The following is a 23,512-nucleotide window of genomic DNA, read 5'->3' as shown; positions in this document are numbered from 1 at the left end:
TTGTCCAAAATAATATAAAAAATGTCTCAGTGTCTATCACCTATAACCAATGTACTGGCAAATTCTCCAAACTAATTATTAATTTTTTCCTTGAAATCACAGAACTTCCTACTCAAAAATGTATAGGTTTTCTATGTATAAAACCCCAGACTACTTTCTTTTTAGGCATTATGTTCAGTGCATGAATGATGTTGAATATTTCTGGTATGACTTTACTAATTACCTGGTTGCATTACATTTAATTGGAACTGATTGTCATACTTTGTATGTCTGTGATGCTACATGGAATGCTGTGCACTGTTTTCTTCTCAGCCAATAGATATCATCTTCATATTACTTTGTTAAATTCTTAGTCACAAAACAAGACATGCTTTTATGTTATCTAGGTGACAAAAGCGTAGGAGCGACAGGTAAACTTGGGGTAACAAGATTTTAAAAAAGTGTAGGAACAAGATGGAGTATAAAGAGCAACTAATTGTCGTAAGTTCAGTGTAAGATGTGAAAGTTCTATTTGTTTTTTTTATAATGTGACCCTAGACAAAAATGAAGTACAGAACAAGACATGAATGAGTTAACTGTTTAATTTTAAAACATTGGAAATCTGTATATACAAAATTACAGTGATACAATATTTACAGAAAGTCATTCTCCAAATTCCACCTATTGTGACTGAACAGAACATCACATGAAATATTAGTAGCCATTGCACAGGACAATGAATCCTCTAGTTTGGCATTTCAGAAACTTACACAAAATCATATTCCAGATTTGGGGACCATTTCCTTTACAATTTTGTAAAATGTCCGATTCATGCAAATCAAATCTTCAAGGGATCTGAATCAAAATCACCTTCTTTCTTTAGAAAATGAGAATTTCACAGTTAAGTGCTACACATCAGCTCGCTGAATTAGTGCAATCAGACAAAGTATTTTGTATAATTACAGTTATAGAAAATTACAGTAGGCAACCTGATAAAACTGGCAAGAAAAAAAAAAAAAAAAGATGATGAACATACATTGGTAATACATAGAGGGATATTTTCTTTATGAAATGTTCAGAATGCCCAAAGCTTTAGCAAAACTTAACCCATTATTAAAAAATATTTCATTATAAAGGGGGACATTATGTTAATATCACCTATAATACAAATAATGAGACAATTTACATAGAATAAGTTCCAAATAATGAATTGGGTTCATGTTACTAAAAACCATCTGGTGCTGTGGAAGTTAAAAGGACCTTGAGAAGATGTTAGGTCAGGATTATCTCAGTCTATCCATAAAGCTGTTGGTGGTTTCTCTTTTAGCCAGTAAGCAGGAGCTGTGCACAAACATTTTTTGTAATGTTATATTATATGTGTGTGGTGTGGATGTGGAGAGGGTATAGGTGTGGATGTGTGTGTGTAAATGCTGTTCTGAAATATACAGAATATGTCCCTTTAAAGATTACATATCTTTATAATGGAAATCCAGTGTTACAATCTCATTAAAGTTATGCGTTAACAAATGTAATTCATATAAAGTGATATTTATATTAGTGTGTTAGAAATATGGCTACACTAGGTTACTGATCCTATATTTAGTATTCTGAAAAGCTCTTCTTAGTGTGATTATTAAACCTGCTTCTACCTCATCATATTTAAATGCTACTAAAGTATGCTTAGAAATTCTCTATATAATTTGTGTCTGTGGAGATCTGGTGGATGTGTTCACTTCTGGGTAAGGCAAACGGCAGCTCCATTGTATAAACAACTGAAAATTGGTTATAAGATTTTACAAATGTGGGTAAAGCTAAACATTTATATAGATTGCAGGCAGCATCGCTATACAGGTCTACTCTATTAAAAATGTGAAACATTATAAACCGTGGTATGGGGATTACAGATTTTAAATGAACATGAAACTCTAAACGCTTCAGATACAGCATATCATTTTAAACAGCTTTCCAGTTTACTTTACTTGTCAAATTAGCATTGTTCTCTTGGTATCCTTTGATAAAGAGCATGCATCTAACTGGAGCATTATATGGTATCTATTTTACACCAATGTTTTTAATACTGTTCAAAAGAGAACAAAGTTATTTTGATAACAAATGTCATTTTGAGAAGTTGTTTCTTTGCTTTTTTATTGCTTGTTCTAGCTGAAGCATGAAAGAAAAAGTTTGTTATTCATGTCCTTTTTTCTTTTGCAGTATCGGACCTCCAAACCTCTGAAACCATGATCAGACCACACTCAAATAATTGCTCTGACCTGTTAGAGAACGTCATTTTAGGACTATCTACTCTACACTACTGTGTTTTGAACCACCACAAAGGGGTTAAACACACAGTAGAAATACAGTTCAGTACTTGCAGAGCACTGCTGGTGCTGAGCGGAATACGGCTTCCTCCAATTGTGCTTCCTTTGGCGTCCAGCTCGTGGGGCACGCAACGATTGGAGGAGGCCGGATCGTCATCAGAATGCTAATGAAAGCAGGAGATGAGGGCGAAGGTATTTTAAAAAATAAGTGTCTTTGTAATCTTTCATGAATTAAAGTGCCCCTGTTTTTAAGATTATTATTTAATACTGGGCTTTATTCATTAAAGTTTACAATCACTTTAAGCTTTAAGTGCTTCAAATCAGTGTGATTGACCTGCACTCAGATAGATAAATCCTTTATAGATGACATGTTTATGTACTTCAGGAATTTATTTAAATCATCATTTTTTTTAAATTTAACTGGTTAGATTTTAAGCTTTTCCAGATGTTGCTAATTAGTAAAACAATAATTAACTAGAACAGGGAGCTCCTAGTGTCTTATGGATACCCGCGGACTGACATGTAAAACTTAATCTAACTTGCTATGCTGCAGGCCGAACCTAACTTGACTAATATTGTGGCACAGAAATATGTCATTTATTCATGGAGAATGAATCTTGGTGCACAGACCCCTGCATAAGACACCCTACTGCGAGCCTCTCTGTTGTACCCTTAAGTGCAAGGTCCCTCCCGCAAGCCCCTGTGCAGAACCTTAAAGCACACAACACAATGCATTATCATCATCCATCTTCAGAGGCAACATTACACATCTAATGCAAGATGAGAAAATACATAGGTTTTCCCATTCCCCGTGCTGAAATAATGAATTTACTAATTATACGTGCTATGTTTAGCTGGGTTTCCCTTTCATTTAATCTACCACATTCTGGTTTGCAATGCAATTATTCACCAGGGGGGGGTTCCCCTTACACTTGCTGTTCCTATAAGGAACACTGGATGCTCAAGGCTTCAGTTTAAGCCAAGGATAAACAATGGTCAAGATGGACAGTATAGAAGAGGTCAGACCACAAAGACCAATGAAGCCTGGGTTGGTCTTGTATAGGCCCAGCTTGTCAAGTGGGATAAATATGTCACAGGTGTTCTTCAGGACATCAAGGAGGACTGGGGGATTATTCCTCAAGATGTTTAAAATCAGGTAAAGCTGGGTCTGTAGAGCATGGTATGGGGGATCATCACCTGGAAGGACTGCTTCATTCTCAGCATTTAGCCTGGAGTGTTTGCCACTGGTTTCCACCTCCATTAGAAGCTTAATCTCATAAAGGTCTCTGCTTAGATTCATGATGAGGGAGAAAAGGTAATACCTGCAAGATGAATGTAAAATGTTTAAACAGACAATAAATGTAAAATAAAATGTGCAATTATAAGCAATAAAAATATTTTTTTAAAAAAACTTTGCAAAACTATTTCATAATTTCTTCTGTCTTCTTTTTTTTTTTTTTTTTTTTTTTAATTGCTGACTTTCCAGTTCCAGTTAAAAGAGGAAGTGCAGATTTAATATTTAACACTGCAATATTCCACACAGTGATTGATTACACACTCTAGAGACCCATTTCTAACTGTCCCTTACTTGGCCCAGCAGACAAGAAAACCTAGGTTACAACATTTAGGTGCCAATGGCTTTAACAAAAAAAAGCTGCATATTATTCTCAGGCAAATCATTCACTTAGTGTCTAACATGCGTTTAATGTGCGCCTGCACCACAGAGATGGCGAACATACGCATTCTATATTGGTAGGAGAGTGCTAACGCAGAATGACTCACTGCCAAGAGAGATTTACAACACAAGAGACGGTGACTGTACTTATTACTGCCAAAGAGAGAGAAAGCAGAGAAGAATGCAACAAAAGGCAGAAGTGAAAGCATAGAATAATAGATCTGACACCACGAGAGAGGAAAACGCACAGCCAACAACACACAACCACGGAGAAGAATAAAGTTAATATGTATGGGGGATGGAACAGAAAAATAGAACAGGAAATGAGAGAGAAGAAGATGCAAGAGAGACAATAACAGGAGCTCAGCAGCAACAGATCTACAGGAACAGAATCAGCACTCGAGTGACTACAAGAATAGCGTATGTGCACGTGCATGCACAACGGCCTACAGGTTGCAAGCAGAAGAAAATGTGTCACAAAAGCTGTAATACATATTAAAGAAACACTTTTCCAAAGTAAACATAAAGCAAAAATGATTCCCATTTAATTTTAAAGCTTGCTGAAAATTTCACATTCTATTTTATGTTCCATTAAACGTGCTCACGTATGGGAGACTAAAAAACAAACTAATACGGTTATCTTACAGCTTAGGAAATGCAGAGGGAGAGGTTTTTTTATGCCCACATCGCTCTAGAATAGAACGGAGCAAGTGTTACAGCAGATTTGTATGGGTGATTGTGTATGATCTTATACAGCATATTTATTTTATACACACACACAAAACAATACATTACACTAGCCCTGAGCACAAGGCAATTTTTGTACATATTATATTATTTAAAAAAGGCAATTGAAACCCTATATTGTATACCACTAATTTGAAAGAAAATGTAATAAATATTAAAAAGATTTATTTGTGTGTCATTAGAAACAAGTGACCCTATAAAGGGACACCAAAGTAAAATAAAAAAAATAAACCACTTTCTTGTGCTGGACAAGTTTATACATTTTGATGATTAGGCCCATGTTCAGATTCTTTATAAGTTTCTATATCTCAAATAAAAAAATAAAAAAGGAGAGCTGTATTTGTCGCACTGACAAAAGGATATAAGTCTATTCCTTTATAAATATATTAATAGCCAAGATAGGTTAGAGAAAGCTTACTAACCTGAATGAACGCTGACTCCATTTGTCCTGGTCCATATCGCGGGAAAGGCCGGTTTTCCCTGCCCACAGGATGTTGTCGCAGGCGAAGTACATGGCTCTGTTGAGGTGACTGACTGTGATACAAAAGCGTAGCACCACATCCGACAAGTGAATGGCACGCTTAGCTGATTCTATGGCGTCCGTTGAATTCCCCAACCGGAACACTGCAATAGAGATTGTATAAAAAGCCTCATTTACTTCTAGAATGCATGTGCCACATAGATAAGAGGGATTTATTTGAATTAGCATAAAAGTATGTTCTCTCTCAGTGATGTAAAAGCATTCAGCAACAAGCTTAGGTGCACCTCCAGTCTGATGGACAGGAACAGGGTAATACTCACTCAGATGCTGTGAAATAGCTATCCTGGCTCTCCAATGGCAAGAAATCACAAACTAAATATAACATTAAAAATTCATATATTCCTATATAACATGGTCCATAACCTGCTTAATACTTACCAGATGAGAGACCTCTGATCCAGAGAAAAATAAAAATGATATGTTTACCTGATAAATGTATTTATTTCCGGGTATGGAGAGTCCACAACGTCATTCCAATTACTAGTGGGATATTCACCTCCTGACCAGCAGGAGGCGGCAAAGAGCACCCCAGCAGAGCTGTTAAGTGTCACTTCCCTTACCCATAACCCCCAGTCATTCGGCCGAAGGGAAATGGAAAAAGAAGATAACACAAAAAGGTATAGAGGTGCCTGAGGTTTAACAAAAAAAACTGTCTTATTTAAGGGTGGGGTCGTGGACTCTCCATGCCCGGAAATAAATACATTTATTAGGTAAGCATACATTTTCTTTTCTTTCCTATAGCATGGAGAGTTCACGCCATCATTCCAATTACTAGTGGGAACCAATACCCAAGCTAGAGGGCACGGAATGTACAGGGAGGGAGACCTAAATAGAAGGCACAACCGATTGAAGAACCTTTCTTCCAAAAGAGGCCTCAGCCGAGGCAAAAGTATCAAATTTGTAGAATTTGGAAAAAGTATGCAGCGAGGACCATGTTGCCGCCTTGCAAATCTGTTCCACAGAAGCTTAATTTTTGAAAGCCCAAGATGAGGAGACATCCCTAGTGGAATGAGCCGTAATTCTCTCAGGATGCTGCTGTCCAGCAGTCTCATACGCAAAACAAATCATACTTCTTAATCAGGGAAAGAATAGTAGAAGTGGCCTTCTGTCCCTTACGCTTTCCAGAGAAAACAATGAACAAGGAACAATGAACAAGGCAGAAGAAAATCTTTAGTAGCTTGAAGGTCAAATTTTAGAGCAAGCAAAACATTCAAGTTATGCAAAAGATGTTCCTTATGAGAAGAAGGATTAGGACAAAAAGAACGAACAACAATTTCCTGATTAATGTTTTGATCCGACACCACCTTAGGGAGAAAACCCAATTTAGTATGAAGGACCGCCTTATCCGCATAAAAAATAAGGTAAGGGGAATCACACTGCAGAGCTGAGAGTTCAGAAACTCTGCAAGCAGAGGAAATAGCAATAAGGAACAAAACCTTCCAAGATAACAGCTTAATATCCACAGAATGCATCGGCTCAAACGGAGCCTGTTGCAAAACTCTAAGAACAAAGTTTAAGCTCCAAGAAGGAGCAACAAGTTTAAAACACAGGCCTGATTCTGATCAGGGCCTGAAAAAAAAAGATTGAAACTCGTACATCCGTCAGACATTTGAGAAAAAGAATAGACAGTGCAGAAATCTGGCCCTTCAGAGAACTGACTGACAAACCCTTCTCCAGACCTTCCTAGAGAAAAGATAAAATTCTGGGAATCCTGAACCTGCTCCAAGCAAAACCCTTTGATTCACACCAATATAGGTATTTGCGCCATACCTTATGGTAAATCTTACGAGTAACTGGTTTACGAGCCTGAAGCATGGTAGCAATAACCGGCTCTGAAAAACCATGCTTGGCCAAAACTAAGCATTCAATCTCCAAGCAGTCAGCTTTAAAGAGACTAGATTTGGATGGAAGAAAGGACCCAGAGTTAGAAGGTTCTTCCTCAGAGGTAACCTCCAAGGTAGAAAATATGACATCTGCACCAGATCCACGAACCAGATCCTGAGAGGCCATGCAGGAACTATTAAAATTACCGACGCTCTCTCCTGCTTGATACAAGCAATGACTTGTGGAAGGAGAGCAAATGGAGGAAATAGGTAGGCCAGACCAAAATCCCAAGGAATCGCCAGAGCATCTATCAGGGCGACCTGAGGATCTCTTGACCTTGAACCGTACCTTGGCAGCTTGGCGTTCTGGCGAGACGTCATCAGACCCAACTCCGGCACCCCCCACCTGAGGGTTATCCTGGTGAACACCTCCGGATGGAGAGCCCACTCCCCAGGATGAAAAGTCTGTCTGCTCAGAAAATCCGCCTCCCAGTTGTCCACCCACTGTATAATGCGAGTCACCTCCTTCATAGCCAAGGAACTCTGAGTTACTTCCTGGTGGTTGATGTAAGCCACTGAGCTGATGTTGTCGGACTAGGATCTGATAAACCGGACTAAAGACAACTGAGGCCAAGCTATCAAGGCATTGAAGATTGCCCTCAAAAAGATCTTTATGGGAAGAGAGTACTCCTCCCGAGTCCACAGGCCCTGAGCTTTTAAAGAGCCCCAGACTGCTCCCCAGCCTAAAAGACTGGCGTCAGTGGTCACAATCACCCAGGAGGGTCTTCGGAAGCATGTGCCCCGAAACAGATGATCCTGAGAAACCCATCACGAGAGAGAGTCTCTTGTTAGGGGATCCAGATCTATCCTCTGAGATAAATCTGAATGGTTTCCGTTCCATTGGCTGAGCATGCATAGCTGCAGAGCTCTCAGATGAAACCAAGCAAAAGGAATGATGTCCATGGAAGCAACCATCAGACCAAATAGCTCCATGCATTGAGCCACTGATGGACGAATAGCAGACTGGAGAGAGAGACCATGAAGAGAGAAGTTTGGATTTTCTGATATCCGTCAGAAAAATCTTCATGGATAGGGAATCTATGATGGTCCATAAGAAACACACCCTTGAACAAGGGAACTCTTCTCCAGATTCACTTTCCATCCGTGGGAGCATAGAAAAGACAACAAGATCTCTGTATGAAAGTTTGCTAGTTGAAAAGAGGACGCTTAAACCAAGATGTCGTCCAGGTAAGGCGCCACCGCAATTCCGAGATCTGACGACTGCCAAAAGAGCCCCCAGAACCTTTGTAAATATTCTGGGAGCTGTGGCAAGGCCAAACGGAAGAGCAACAAATCAAAAGTGCTTGTCTAGAAAAGCGAATCTCAGGAACTGGTGATGATCCCTGTGAATGGGAACATGAAGAAACGCATCCTTCAAGTCTATGGTCGTCATGAACTGACCCTCTTGGACCAAAGGAAGAATGGAACAAATGGTTTCCATCTTGAAGGACGGCACCCTGAGGAATTTGTCGAGACATTTTAGTTCTAAAATGGGTCAAAAAGTTCACTCTTTTTTGGGAACCACAAGTAGAATTGAATAGAATCCTTGACCCTGTTCCCTTACAGGAACTGAAACAATCGCTCCCAGGGAGAAAAGGTCCTGAACGCAGCTTAAAGGGACACTGAACCCAAAGTTTTTCTTTCATGATTCAGATAGAGCATGCAATTTTAAGCAACTTTCTAATTTATTCCTATTATCAAATTTTCTTCATTCTCTTTGTATCTTTATTTGAAATGCAAGAATGTAAATTTAGATGCCGGACCATTTTCGGTGAACAACCTGGGTTGTTATTGCTGATTGGTGGATACATTCATCTACCAATAAAAAAGTGATGTCCAGCTTAGATGCCTTCTTTTTTAAATAAAGATAGAAAGAGAACGAAGAAAAATTAAGGAGTAAATAAGTAAGTTGCTTAAAATTGCATGCGCTATCTGAATCACAACATTTTTTTGGGGGTTCAGTGTCCCTTTAAGAAGGCCTCTCTTTTACCTGGTCTGCAGGAAAATCTTGAGAGGATGAATCTGCCCCTGGGAGGACAAGTCTTGAATCCTATTTTGTAACCCTAAAATACTATGTCCACAGCCCAAGGATCTGGGATATTGCGTATACAAGCTTGATGAAAAAAGGAAAGTCTGCGCCCCACTTGATCCAATACCAGACCGGGGGCGGACCCTTCATGCTGATTTAGCCTCAGATGAAGGCTTATTTGCTTGCTTCTCCTTATTCCAAGGCTGGCTGGATCTCCAAGAGGACTTGGACTGCTCCGGCTTGGAGTAAAAAAGAGAGAGGGGAACTTTTGTCCTTTGAAGTTACGAAAGAACGAAACTGAGAATTTTGGCGACCCTTAGGTCTATTCTTCTTGTCCCGAGGTAGAAAAGACCCCTTTACACCTGTAATCTCAGAAATTATCTCCGCCAGACCAGGATCAAAAAGGGTTTTACCCTTATAAAGGTAAAAACAGGAGCTTGGACTTGGAAGTAACATAGAGCCCTGCAAGCTAGAACCGCGAAGCTAGACATCTTGGCTCCCAGTCTAATGACTTGCATGTTGTCATCAGAGATAAAAGAATTGGCCAGTTTAAGAACCTTGATCCTATCTTGGATCTCCTCTAAAGAAGTCTCTTCTAAAATCAGCTCAGATAAGGCATCACACCAATAAGATGCTGCGCTTGCAATCAAAGCAATACTATCAGCAGCTTATATCCCTGATGAATATACATCTTTTTTTAAATAAGCCTCAAGCTTCTTATCCATGGGATCCTTAAAAGAACAGCTATCCTCTATAGGAATTGTGGTTCTTTTGGCCAGAGCAGAAATAGCTCCTTCCACCTTAGGCACACAGTGTGCAAGAAATCCCGAATGGAGTCAGCAACAGGAAACATTTTTTTTAAAAACGGGAGAAGGGGAAAAAGGAATCCCTGGTTTATCCCATTCCTGAGTTATAATTTCCGACATACAGTCTGGAACAGGAAATACCTCCACAGAAGAAGGAACATCATAGTATTTATTAAGCTTACTAGATTTTTTAGGGTTGACAGCGACAGAAGGGTCGGAGTCGTCCAAAGTACTTAGTAGCTCCTTTAAAAGTTAACGAAGGTGTTCAAGCTTAAATCTGAAATTAACTTCTTCAGAATCAAAGGATTTATACTGTCCGAATCGGAAATCTCACCCTCAGAAGCTACCGTGTTACCATCCTCATCAGACTTATGGGAGAGATCAACCATCGCAGAAGAAGATGAGACAGACACCTTACTAGCAGTAAAATGATTTCAATCCCTCTTGCGCTTACCTGCACTAGGGAAAGTAGATAAAGCTGCAGACACCGCAGAAGATATCTGTGCAGCAAAATCCCCTGGCAAATAAACGCCTCCAGGAGGCTGAGAGGAAACCGCAGGGCACTGTATGTGAAACCATTGAGGCTTGGGATGCTTGAGGAGAAAGCTGTGGCATATCCTGAACAGCATTATCCTGAGAGACAATAGGCTCAGAAGGCAGTAATTTATCTTTAAATTTTAGAGTCTTAGCTAAACATGAGGAACAAAATTGCATAGGCAAAACAATTTGGGCCTATAAACACAATAAACATTTATCAAGAAAAACAGACTCCTGTTCAGTGTCCATAGCTGTATTAATACCCAAAAATTAAAGGAATAAAAAATACTGTCACATTAAGCAGGAAAGTATTCCTTCAGAGCGCTTAAGCACAAGTATACTAAAATAAGGAAAAATAAAGTATGCACCTCTACACCTCAGTCAGCCTGAGGTGGTGCTCTACCTTAACCTTCAATAGTTGCCCAAATGTAGAACTCTTCTGCAGATCGGCCAAACGATAGCACAGCCGTCACAAAAGAAAAAGTCACAGAAAAAGACATTGTTCCGCTCAGTATCTCAAGCGGAAGAGCGGGAAGTCACGTAAGCGGCAGAAAAATAAACTGGGCAACAGCATAAAAGCGCGCGTCTCTAACAGAAGCCTCAGAGGTATAAAAAATAAAACGGGATGTAAACGTTATCCAAAACATCTGAAAATCCCCAAATAATAACATCATTTCCAAACATCAGAAATCGACTAGGCTAATGAAATAAAGATATCCTTCAGCCTCAGAGGTACCAACCCATAAACTTTAAGGGAAGACAATAACCCCCTAGTCTCCAAACATACATTCAGTGCCTGCACACTGCCCCAAACAAAATCCTACATAAAGGAATAATTATGTCCCATGAGAATTATTGCAGAGATAATCATTCCAAGTGCAAGTCTCCAGAACCTAGAAGACAAAAGCACTTACCTGCAAATCTAGCTGTCGGAAAGAAAGACAGTTCACAAGGTGTGAAAGGACACATACACCTATCAGAGACCTGTAGAAAAAGAGAGAACAGAGTAACGAACTCTGGCTTTCTATAACAGGGGTAGCAGTAATGTTAGAAGTAAAGCAAAAACAACCTTGCCGCCTTCTAACTGCTAAAAGGCACCACTACTCTTACTAAAGAGATTGACATGGACACAGCTAGACCCCAATCCTTGCTTGCAGGGTAAAGTACCCATTAAAGGATCAAATCTTCTCAGACACTCATCTTCGCCGTCCTCCTGGTTACAGAGGCAAAGAATGACTGGGGGTTATGGGGAAGGGAAGCTCTGCTGGAGTGCTCTTTGCCTCCTCCTGCTGGCCAGGAGGTAAATATCCCACTAGTAATTGGAATGACGTTGTGGACTCTCCATGCCATAGGAAAGAAAACTCTACACCGCCCCTTACCACTCCAAGAGGTTTCCCAATTTCTTAGTGGATGTCCATACAAGCTTGGGAATTTTCTAGTTAAAAGTTAATTCCTCTCCGGAGTAGTCACTCAAGATTGTTCAGTAAGTTTACCCTAATTTTTATATGTGGGGACTCTATATTATATTACCCTGGATCCTCGGGTGCCACAATATAAATGGAGCTACACGGTGTATTGACAAGCTTTACCAACCACTAAATTAATTCAGTCTAACTCCCATTGTCATATATGAACGCATAGCCGGCAAGATTTTAGGGGATGCATCTAGTGGTGCTTTCCTTAACAACTACATTTGTCTTTTTTTAATATATTGTCTGCCTTTTAGGATTGGGTTTTATTGTTGCTATGGGATTTTTATGTGTGATACAATGTGCATAATTTATACCTTAATGCTGTGGCCATAACTATACTGTGATGCATAGCCTTATCTCAAAGCACCTGATACACATCTGATGCAGGCTGGTCCTACATTTATATTATTTTTACTCAGGGTCTCCTACCTTACAGCATCCTACATGTACCATTAATCTAGTGTGTGGTCAGCCTCTCTCTACCCTTCTCCTAGCAACTCATACGCCCATGAGACTTAATATATGGATACTATCCTGAGACTCTATATTTGATTCTTAACATACTTAAGTTACCACCTCCCCCCCCCCCCCCCACATAATATACCTCCTATTCTAGGAGGGTTAACTATGCGGTCTAGTCTATATCGCACCCTATTTATTCTTCTCATACAAACAACCTGCGGTTCAGCATACTATTGACCTTTTTTTTTCTCTCCAACCCTAGCTTAGCAGGAATATCTAGCATTTTTTCCTACAAGTTAATCTTAGTTCTCTATATTTAATGCAATGTACCTATAGGTGTCTAGTACACATAAACATGGAAGTTCCAAGTTCCTAAACAGCATTATCTATGATGTGAATCTTATCTATGATATGGAAACTGTTTTCTGAACTGTACCATCTATATATGTCTTATGATATGTTAGTCTGCACAAGCTTCTCATACAAACAACCTGCAGTTCAGCACACTATTGTCCTTTTTTTCTCCAACCATAGCTTACCAGGAATATCTAGCATTTTTTCCTACAAGTTAATCTTAGTTTTTTTATATCTAACGCAGTGTACCTATAGGTGTCTAGTACATATAAAAATGGAAAAGAGGTTCCAAGTGTCGAAACAGCATTATCTATGATGTGAATCTTATCTATGTATATGGAAACTGTTTATTTGAACTGTATCATCTATATATGTCTTATGATATGTTATTTTGTACAAAGTGTATTTGTTTTGCACAACCTCAATAAAATAATAATAATAATTTAAAAAAAAGTTAATTCCTCTCAATGGCCTAAGATGATTATTTTGGATATATTTTCCAACCATAAAGTTCTGGTGAGCTATTTAAAATGATAGCTTGAGTAACTTTTACTGATTAGAGGCAATTTATTTTTACTGTTGTATTGTATTAGCTTCATTGACAAGTATCAACAAAAACACAGCCAGACAAAATTCCAGACTAGGCTATCTCAAGATAAGTTTTAATGTGTATATGTTACAATGAGTCATGCAAATCACGTCTCAATTTTTTTTTTTTTTTACTTGTTTCCACAATCTGATTGAGATTATATGCATTATTACTAAAGGTACATGTTTAAATGTATAATGTAGTTCATATTCTTAGATAGGTCTTGGGAACTGGTTTATTATCCACCATAAATAAGACATTACACCCCTCTGCTCTCCCTGAAAGAAGGAAACAGGCTAGTAAATGGAGAAATGGAGTAAAATAACAAAATGTATGCTTACCTGATAAATTTCTTTCTTTTGTGATGTACAGAGTCCACGGTTTCATCATTACTTGTGGGATATTATCCTTTCTAACAGGAAGTGGCAAAGAGAGCACCCACAGCAGAGCTGTCTATATAGCTCCCCCCTAAACTCCACCCCCCAGTCATTCGACCGAAGGCCAAGGAAGAAAAAGGAGAAACTATAAAGGTACAGAGGTGACTGAAGTTTTCAATAAAAAATACTATCTGTCTTGAATAGACAGGGCGGGCCGTGGACTCGGTACATCGCAAAAGAAAGAAATTTATCAGGTAAGTTTTGTTTTCTTTTGCAAGATGTACCGAGTCCACGGTTTCATCCTTACTTGTGGGATACCAATACCAAAGCTTTAGCACACGGATGAAGGTAGGGACAAGACAGGAACCTAAACGGAAGGCACCACTGCTTGCAAAACCTTTCTCCCAAAAATAGCCTACGAAGAAGCAAAAGTATCAAATTTGTAAAATTTGGAAAAGGTATGAAGCGAAGACCAAGTCGCAGCCTTACAAATTTGTTCAACAGAAGCATCATTTTTAAAAGCCCATGTGGAAGCCACCGCTCTAGTAGAATGAGCTGTAATTCTTTCAGGAGGCTGCTGTCCAGCAGTCTCATAAGCCAAACGGATGATGCTTTTCAGCCAAAAGGAAAGAGAGGTAGCCGTAGCCTTTTGACCTCTACGCTTACCAGAATAGACAACAAACAAAGAAGATGTTTGACGAAAATCTTTGGTTGCCTGCAAATAAAACTTCAAAGCACGAACCACGTCCAAGTTGTGCAACAGACGTTCCTTCTTAGAAGGAGGATTAGGACACAGAGAAGGAACAACAATTTCCTGATTGATATTCCTGTTAGTAACAACCTTAGGGAGGAACCCAGGTTTGGTACGCAAAACAAGATAAGGTGAGTCACATTGTAAAGCAGATAGTTCAGAAACTCTTTGAGCTGAAGAGATAGCAACTAGAAACAGAACTTTCCAAGATAGAAGCTTAATATCTATGGAATGCATGGGTTCAAACAGAACCCCCTTAAGAACTTTAAGAACTAAATTTAGACTCCATGGCGGAGCAACAGGTTTAAACACAGGCTTGATTCTAACTAAAGCCTGACAGAAAGCCCGAACGTCTGGGACATCTGCCAGACGCTTGTGCAATAGAATAGACAAAGCAGATAGCTTTCCTTTTAAGGAACTAGCTGACAATCCTTTCTCCAATCCCTCTCGGAGAAAAGACAAAATCCTAGGAATCCTGATCTTACTCCATGAGTAACCTTTGGATTCGCACTAAGAAAGATATTTACGCCATATCTTATGATAGATTTTCCTGGTGACAGGCTTTCGAGCCTGAATCAAGGTATCTATGACCGATTCAGAGAAACCCCGCTTTGATAAAATCAAGCGTTCAATCTCCAAGCAGTCAGTTGCAGAGAAATTAGATTTGGATGCTTGAACGGACCTTGAATCAAAAGGTCCTGCCTTAATGGCAGAGACCATGGTGGCAGAGATGACATGTCCACCAGGTCTGCATACCAAGTCCTGCGTGGCCACGCAGGTGCTATCAAAATCACCGAAGCTCTCTCCTGTTTGATTCTGGCAATCAGACGCGGAAGGAGAGGAAATGGTGAAAACACATAAGCCAGGATACTGCTAGAGCATCTATCAGTACTGCCTGAGGATCCCTTGACGACCAGGATACTGCTAGAGCATCTATCAGTACTGTCTGAGGATCCCTTGACCTGGACACGTAACAAGGAAGTTTGGCGTTCTGACGAGACGCCATCAGATCCAATTCTGGTGTGCCCCATAACTGAACCAGTGTAGCAAACACCTCCGGATGAAGTTCCCACTTCCCCGGATGAAAAGTCTGACGACTTAGAATATCCGCCTCCCAGTTCTCTACCCCTGGGATATAGATTGCTGATAGATGGCAAGAGTGAGTCTATGCCCATCGGATTATCCTGGAAACTTCTATCATCAGGGGGGAACAAGGAGTTCCTTAGCGATGATTGATATAAGCCACAGTCGTGATGTTGTCCGACTGAAATCTGATGAATCTGGCCGAAGCCAGCTGAGGCCATGCCTGAAGAGCATTGAATATCGCTCTTAATTCCAGAATATTTATCAGAAGGAGGGCCTCCTCCCGAGTCCACAAACCCTGTGCTTTCAGGGAATTCCAGACTGCACCCCAGCCCAGAAGGCTGGCGTCCGTCGTCACTATAACCCACTTTGGCCAGCGGAAACACATTCCCTGGGACAGGTGATCCTGTGACAACCACCAAAGAAGAGAATATCTGGTCTCCTGATCCAGATTTATCTGAGGAGATAAATCTGCATAATCCACATTCCACTGACTGAGCATGCATAGTTGCAGTGGTCTGAGATGTAAGCGAGCAAACGGAACTATGTCCATTGCCGCTACCATTAGTCCGATTACCTCCACACACTGAGCCACTGACGGCCGAGAAATGGAATGAAGAGCTCGGCAGGTGGCTAGAATCTTTGATTTTCTGACCTCCGTCAGAAATATTTTCATGTCCACCGAGTCTATCAGAGTCCCTAGGAATGAAACTCTTGTGAGAGGGGAAAGAGAACTCATTTTTTACATTCACCTTCCACCCATGAGATCTTAGAAAGGCCAACACGAAGTCCGTGTGAGACTTGGCTAGTTGGAAAGTCGACGCTTGAATTAGAATGTCGTCTAGATAAGGCGCCACTGCTATGCCCCGCGGCCTTAGGACCGCCAGAAGGGACCATAGCACCTTTGTGAAAATTCTGGGAGCCCTGGCAAACCCGAAGGGAAGAGCCACAAACTTGAAATGCTTGTCCAGAAGGGCAAACCTGAGGAATTGGTGATGATCTTTGTGGATAGGAATGTGTAGATACGCATCGTTTAAATCCACAGTGGTCATATATTGACCCTCCTGGATCATTGGTAAAATAGTCCGAATGGTCTCCATCTTGAAGGATGAGACTCTGAGGAATTGGTTTAGGATCTAGAGATCTAAGATTGGTCTGAAGGTTCCCTCTTTTTTGGGAACCACAAACAGATTGAAGTAGAACCCCTGCCCCTGTTCTATTTTCGGAACTGGGCAGATCACTCCCATGGTAAATAGATCTTCTACACAGCGTTAAAACGCCTCTCTTTTTGTCTGGTTTACAGACAATTGCGAAAGATGGAATCTCCCCCTTGGAGGAGAATCTTTGAAATCTAGAAGATACCCCTGGGTTAAGAAAGAAAGTCTGCCCCCTACTAGATCCGCTCCCGGATCGGGGGCTACCCCTTCATGCTGTCTTGGTGGCAGCAGCAGGCTTCTTGGCCTGTTTACCTTTGTTCCAAGCTGGCTTGGATTGAGCAAAGTTCCCCTCTTGCCTTGCAGCAGGGGAAGAGGAAGCGGGACCACCTTTCGAAAGGAAAGAAAATTATTTTGTTTGGTCCTCATCTTATTTGACTTATCCTCAGGGAGGGCATGACCCTTCCCTCTAGTGATATCTGAAATGATCTCTTTCAGTTCAGGCCCGAATAGGGTCTTATCCTTGAAAGGGATGGTCAAAAGGTTAGATTTTGATGACACATCAGCCGACCAGGACTTAAGCCATAACGCTCTACGCGCTAAAATGGCAAAACCTATATTCTTTGCCGCTAATTTAGCCAGATGAAAAGCGGCACCTGTAATGAAAGAATTAGCTAGCTTAAGAGCCCTAATTCTATCCAGAATATCATCTAATGAGGTCTCCACCTGAAGAGCCTCCTCCAGAGCCTCGAACCAAAAGGCAGCTGCAGTGGTTACAGGAACAATGCACGCTATAGGCTGGAGAAGAAAACCCTGATGAACAAAAATTTTCTTTAGGAGACCCTCTAATTTTTTATCCATAGGATCTTTGAAAGCACAACTGTCCTCAATAGGTATAGTTGAACGTTTAGCCAGAGTAGAAATAGCTCCCTCCACCTTAGGGACCGTCTGCCACGAGTCTCGCATGGTGTCGGATATGGGAAACATCTTCTTAAAAATAGGAGCGGGAGCGAACGGAATACCTGGTCTATCCCACTCCTTAGTAACAATGTCCAAAATCCTCTTAGGGACCGTAAAAACATCAGTGTAGACAGGAACCTCTAAATATTTGTCCATTTTACACAATTTCTCTGGAACTACAATAGGGTCACAATCAGCCAGAGTCGCTAAAACCTCCCTGAGCAATAAGCGGAGGTGTTCTAGCTTAAATTTAAATGCGGTCATATCTGAATCTGTCTGAGGTAACATCTTTCCTGAATCAGAAATCTCTCCCTCAGACAGCAAATCCCTCACCCCTATCTCTGAACATTGTGAGGGTACATCGGATACGGCTACTAAAGCGTCGGAAGGCTCAGCATTTGTTTTTCTTAACCCAGAGCTACTACACTTCCCTTGCAACCCAGGCAGTTTAGATAAAACCTCTGTGAGAGTAGAATTCATATCTATGGCCATATCTTGCAAGGTGAAAGAATTAGACGCACTAGAGGTACTTGGCGTCGCTTGTGCGGGCATTACTGGTTGTGACACTTGGGGAGAAATAGATGGCATAACCTGATTTCCTTCTGTCTGAGAATCATCCAGTGCCAAACTCTTATAAGTCAAAATATGCTGTTAGCAATTTATAGACATATCAGTACATGTGGGACACATTCTAAGAGGGGGTTCCACAATGGCTTCTAAACATATTGAGCAAGGAGTTTCCTCAATGTCAGACATGTTGAACAGGCTAGTTATGAGACAAGCAAGCTTGGAAAACACTTTATTCAGTGAAAAAACAACAGTTATCAAAAACAGTACTGTGCCTTTAAGAGAAAAAAAGGCATACACAAACTGCGAACTGCTTAAAAATACCTCAAATCTTTCAAAATTTTTACAGTAGATTCAACAAGCTTTAGGAAGATTGCACCACAAGCAAATTAAACAATTAACCCCCAAAAATGGAAACCGGATTGACAAGTGTCAAAAAAACGGCAAAAACCTGTCAGCACCTTGCCACAGCTCTGCTGTGGCGCCTACCTGCCCTTAGGGATTGGTAATGTGGGGATAAAGCTTAGATTTGGCCCAAGAAGAGTACCAGGACCCTCCGGTGTTGTAGCTTGCTGCTTGTCAAGAGAAAATAAATGCGCAACTTAGGCGCAAAATTAGGCCCCGCCCATCTCACTCAATGTTACTAAGGCCTCAAAAAAACACACCAAGCGTTTTACCAGCCATGTGGGTTCTAAAAACCCCAAAAAGCCAAGTGTACCCTCAAAACAGTTGTCCCTTAAAGGATTATTAACAGCACTTCCCAAAACACACAACCGTTTGTTATAGTATTCAAACTGAGTGTCAACCATAAATATAGCCCTTTATGCAAGCTTAGTAATGCCTGTCTAGCTCTTAACATTACTGCTTACCCTTACCCTCATGGGGATACTGTCAGCCTTTCTGAAATATCACAGTCTCTCCAGAAAAAATGACTGAACATACCTCATTGCTGTATAGCAAGAAACCGTTCCTCACACTGAAGTTTTCCTGTATTCCTCAGCTTCTGTGGGAACAGCAGTGGACCTTAGTTACAAATGCTAAGATCATCATCCTCTAGGCAGAAATCTTCATCCTTCTCCTGCCTGAGAGTAAATAGTACACACTGGTACCATTTAAAAATAACAAACTCTTGCTTGAAGAAAAATAAAAACTAACAGTTTATCACCTCGTTCACTTTACCCTTCCTGCTTAGAGCCGGCAAAGAGAATGACTGGGGGGTGGAGTTAAGGGGGAGCTATATAGACAGCTCTGCTGTGGGTGCTCTCTTTACCACTTCCTGTTAGGAAGGATAATATCCCACAAGTAAGGATGAAACCATGGACTCGGTACATCTTGCAAAAGAAATAGTATGTGTACTGTGATACAGAACATTTGGTATTCACTTGAAAGCCAACAATCAATTAGATTAATATCTTTTCTTTCTCCAATCTCCCTTGGGCAGAAAACTAAAATGTTATTTTCTGCTTTTTATTTTAATCCGTTTGAATTTTCATCTCTTTTTATGAAGATGCACTGTTACTATTTTTTGTTCATAATAAATATTCCTTTATAAAAGTTCTCCTTTGTCTAATATATGAATTATGTTACTGAAGAAACAGTTATATCAGTATTGTCTTTTATATATATATATTTTTTTTTAGTGATTTGTGTTTCTGTGTTTTAATTTATTACAGCTAGATTACAAGTTTGTGCGTTCGTCTTTTAACTCTGAAAATATGGTATTTTCAGCGTTAAAACAGCACCGCAGCCATTACGAGTCTTGTCGGTATAGGTATAACGCAAGCCTTTTAGCCTGTAACGCAACGTCAGTACCGCACTTGTATTACGAGTTTTGCGTTCTGGCTAAAAAAACGGCGTTACAGCCTAAAACGACAAGATCCGTAACGCAATCTAAAAGCAGTAGTTATGAATGTTACGCTACAAATCTGTAACATTAAAACTCATAACTAAACTGCTACAAAGTACACTAAACCGCCATAAACTACCTATAAACCCCTAAACCGAGGCCCTCCTGCATCGCAAACACTATAATAAATTTATTAACCCCTAATCTGCCGCTCCCGATATCGCCGCCACTTAATTTTTTTATTAACCCCTATTTTGCCGCTCCCCAACATTGTCACCACTATACTAAAGTTATTAACCCATAAACAGCCTCCTCCCGCATCGCAAACACTATTTAAATATTATTAACCCCTAATCTGCCGTCCGCCCACATTGTCCCCACTATACTAAAGTTATTAAGCCCTACACCGCCGCCACTATAATAAATCTATTAACCCCTAAACCGAATGCCCCCCACAACGAAATATAATAAATTAAACTATTAACCCCTAAACCGGAAGTCCCCCACATCGCAATTAACTAATTTAAACTAGTAACCCCTAAACCCAACGTTCCCCTAACGTTATATTAAAATTAAAATTTTCCTATCTTAATTTAAAACTTACCTGTCAAATTAAAAAAACAGAATTTATGCTTACCTGATAAATTAATTTCTCCAACGGTGTGTCCAGTCCACGGCGTCATCCTTACTTGTGGGATATTCTCTTCCCCAACAGGAAATGGCAAAGAGTCCCAGCAAAGCTGGTCACATGATCCCTCCTAGGCTCCGCCCACCCCAGTCATTCGACCGACGGACAGGAGGAAATATATATAGGAGAAATCATATGATACCGTGGTGACTGTAGTTAGAGAAAATAATTCATCAGACCTGATTAAAAAAACCAGGGCGGGCCGTGGACCGGACACACCGTTGGAGAAAGTAATTTATCAGGTAAGCATAAATTCTGTTTTCTCCAACATTGGTGTGTCCGGTCCACGGCGTCATCCTTACTTGTGGGAACCAATACCAAAGCTTTAGGACACGGATGAAGGGAGGGAGCAAATCAGGTCACCTAAACGGAAGGCACCACAGCTTGCAAAACCTTTCTCCCAAAAATAGCCTCCGAAGAAGCAAAAGTATCAAATTTGTAAAATTTGGCAAAAGTGTGCAGTGAAGACCAAGTCGCTGCCTTACATATCTGGTCAACAGAAGCCTCGTTCTTGAAGGCCCATGTGGAAGCCACAGCCCTAGTGGAGTGACCTGTGATTCGTTCAGGAGGCTGCCGTCCGGCAGTCTCATAAGCCAAACGGATAATGTTTTTAAGCCAAAAGGAAAGAGAGGTAGAAGTCGCTTTTTGACCTCTCCTTTTACCAGAATAAACAACAAACAAGGATGATGTTTGTCTGAAATCTTTAGTAGCCTCTAAATAGAATTTTAGAGCACGGACAACGTCCAAATTGTGTAACAAACGCTCCTTCTTTGAAACTGGATTCGGACACAAAGAAGGTACAACTATCTCCTGGTTAATATTTTTGTTAGAAACAACTTTAGGAAGAAAACCAGGCTTAGTACGCAAAACCACCTTATCTGCATGGAACACCAGATAAGGAGGAGAACACTGCAGAGCAGATAACTCTGAAACTCTTCTAGCAGAAGAGATTGCAACCAAAAACAAAACTTTCCAAGATAGTAACTTAATATCTACGGAATGTAAGGGTTCAAACGGAACCCCTTGAAGAACTGAAAGAACTAGATTTAAACTCCAGGGAGGAGTCAAAGGTCTGTAAACAGGCTTGATCCTAACCAGAGCCTGAACAAATGCTTTAACATCTGGCATAGCTGCCAGTCGTTTGTGTAGTAAGACAGATAAAGCAGAAATCTGTCCCTTTAGAGAACTTGCAGATAATCCTTTCTCCAAACCTTCTTGTAGAAAGGATAGAATCTTAGGAATCTTTATCTTGTTCCATGGCAATCCTTTGGATTCACACCAACAGATATATTTTTTCCATATTTTATGGTAAATTTTTCTAGTTACAGGCTTTCTAGCCTGAATCAGAGTATTTATTACAGAATCTGAAAACCCACGCTTTGATAAAATCAAGCGTTCAATCTCCAAGCCGTCAGCTGGAGGGAAACCAGATTCGGATGTTCTAATGGACCTTGAACAAGAAGGTCCTGTCTCAAAGGTAGCTTCCATGGTGGAGCCAATGACATATTCACCAGGTCTGCATACCAAGTCCTGCGTGGCCACGCAGGAGCTATCAAGATCACCGAAGCCCTCTCCTGATTGATCCTGGCTACCAGCCTGGGAATGAGAGGAAATGGTGGGAATACATAAGCTAGGTTGAAGGTCCAAGGTGCTACTAGTGCATCTACTAGAGTCGCCTTGGGATCCCTGGATCTGGACCCGTAGCAAGGAACCTTGAAGTTCTGACGAGACGCCATCAGATCCATGTCTGGAATGCCCCATAATTGAGTTATTTGGGCAAAGATTTCCGGATGGAGTTCCCACTCCCCCGGATGGAATGTCTGACGACTCAGAAAATCCGCTTCCCAATTTTCCACTCCTGGGATGTGGATCGCAGACAAGTGGCAGGAGTGATCCTCCGCCCATTGAATTATTTTGGTCACTTCTTCCATCGCCAGGGAACTCCTTGTTCCCCCCTGATGATTGATATATGCAACAGTCGTCATGTTGTCTGATTGAAACCTTATGAATTTGGCCTTTGCTAGTTGAGGCCAAGCTTTGAGAGCATTGAATATCGCTCTCAGTTCCAGAATGTTTATCGGGAGAAGAGATTCTTCCCGAGACCATAGACCCTGAGTTTTCAGGGGTTCCCAGACCGCACCCCAGCCCACCAGGCTGGCGTCGGTCGTGACAATGACCCACTCTGGTCTGCGGAAGCTCATTCCCTGTGACAGATTGTCCAGGGTCAGCCAACAACGGAGTGAATCTCTGGTCTTCTGATCTACTTGTATCGTCGGAGACAAGTCTGTATAGTCCCCATTCCACTGTCTGAGCATGCACAGTTGTAATGGTCTTAGATGAATTCGTGCAAAAGGAACTATGTCCATTGCTGCAACCATCAATCCTATTACTTCCATGCACTGCGCTATGGAAGGACGAAAAACAGAATGAAGTACTTGACAAGAGCTTAGAATTTTTGATTTTCTGACCTCTGTCAGAAAAATCCTCATTTCTAAGGAGTCTATTATTGTTCCCAAGAAGGGAACCCTTGTTGACGGAGATAGAGAACTTTTTTCTACGTTCACTTTCCACCCGTGAGATCTGAGAAAGGCCAGGACAATGTCCGTGTGAGCCTTTGCTTGAGGAAGGGACGACGCTTGAATCAGAATGTCGTCCAAGTAAGGTACTACTGCAATGCCCCTTGGTCTTAGCACC

The 23,512-nt window shown here is 40.8% G+C and overlaps 1 protein-coding gene across 1 annotated transcript in view; it reads right to left on the bottom strand.

The window, feature by feature from the left end:
- Nucleotides 1-565: 565 nt before the first annotated feature.
- The window catches only part of PEX11B (peroxisomal biogenesis factor 11 beta), a 108,681-nt gene continuing 85,734 nt past the window's right edge, over nucleotides 566-23,512 (bottom strand). Inside the window, exons 3-4 of the mRNA XM_053704492.1 lie at nucleotides 5,142-5,343; nucleotides 566-3,619 (exon numbers count right to left, since the gene is read on the bottom strand). Coding sequence (XP_053560467.1) covers nucleotides 3,259-3,619; nucleotides 5,142-5,343 — 563 coding nt within the window. The 3' untranslated portion in view covers nucleotides 566-3,258. The remainder of the gene's footprint in view (nucleotides 3,620-5,141; nucleotides 5,344-23,512) is intronic.

This window comes from Bombina bombina, chromosome 1 (assembly GCF_027579735.1).
Source record: "Bombina bombina isolate aBomBom1 chromosome 1, aBomBom1.pri, whole genome shotgun sequence".
NCBI classification, from domain to species: domain Eukaryota; kingdom Metazoa; phylum Chordata; class Amphibia; order Anura; family Bombinatoridae; genus Bombina; species Bombina bombina.
This window is presented reverse-complemented; position numbering and strand designations above follow the sequence as displayed.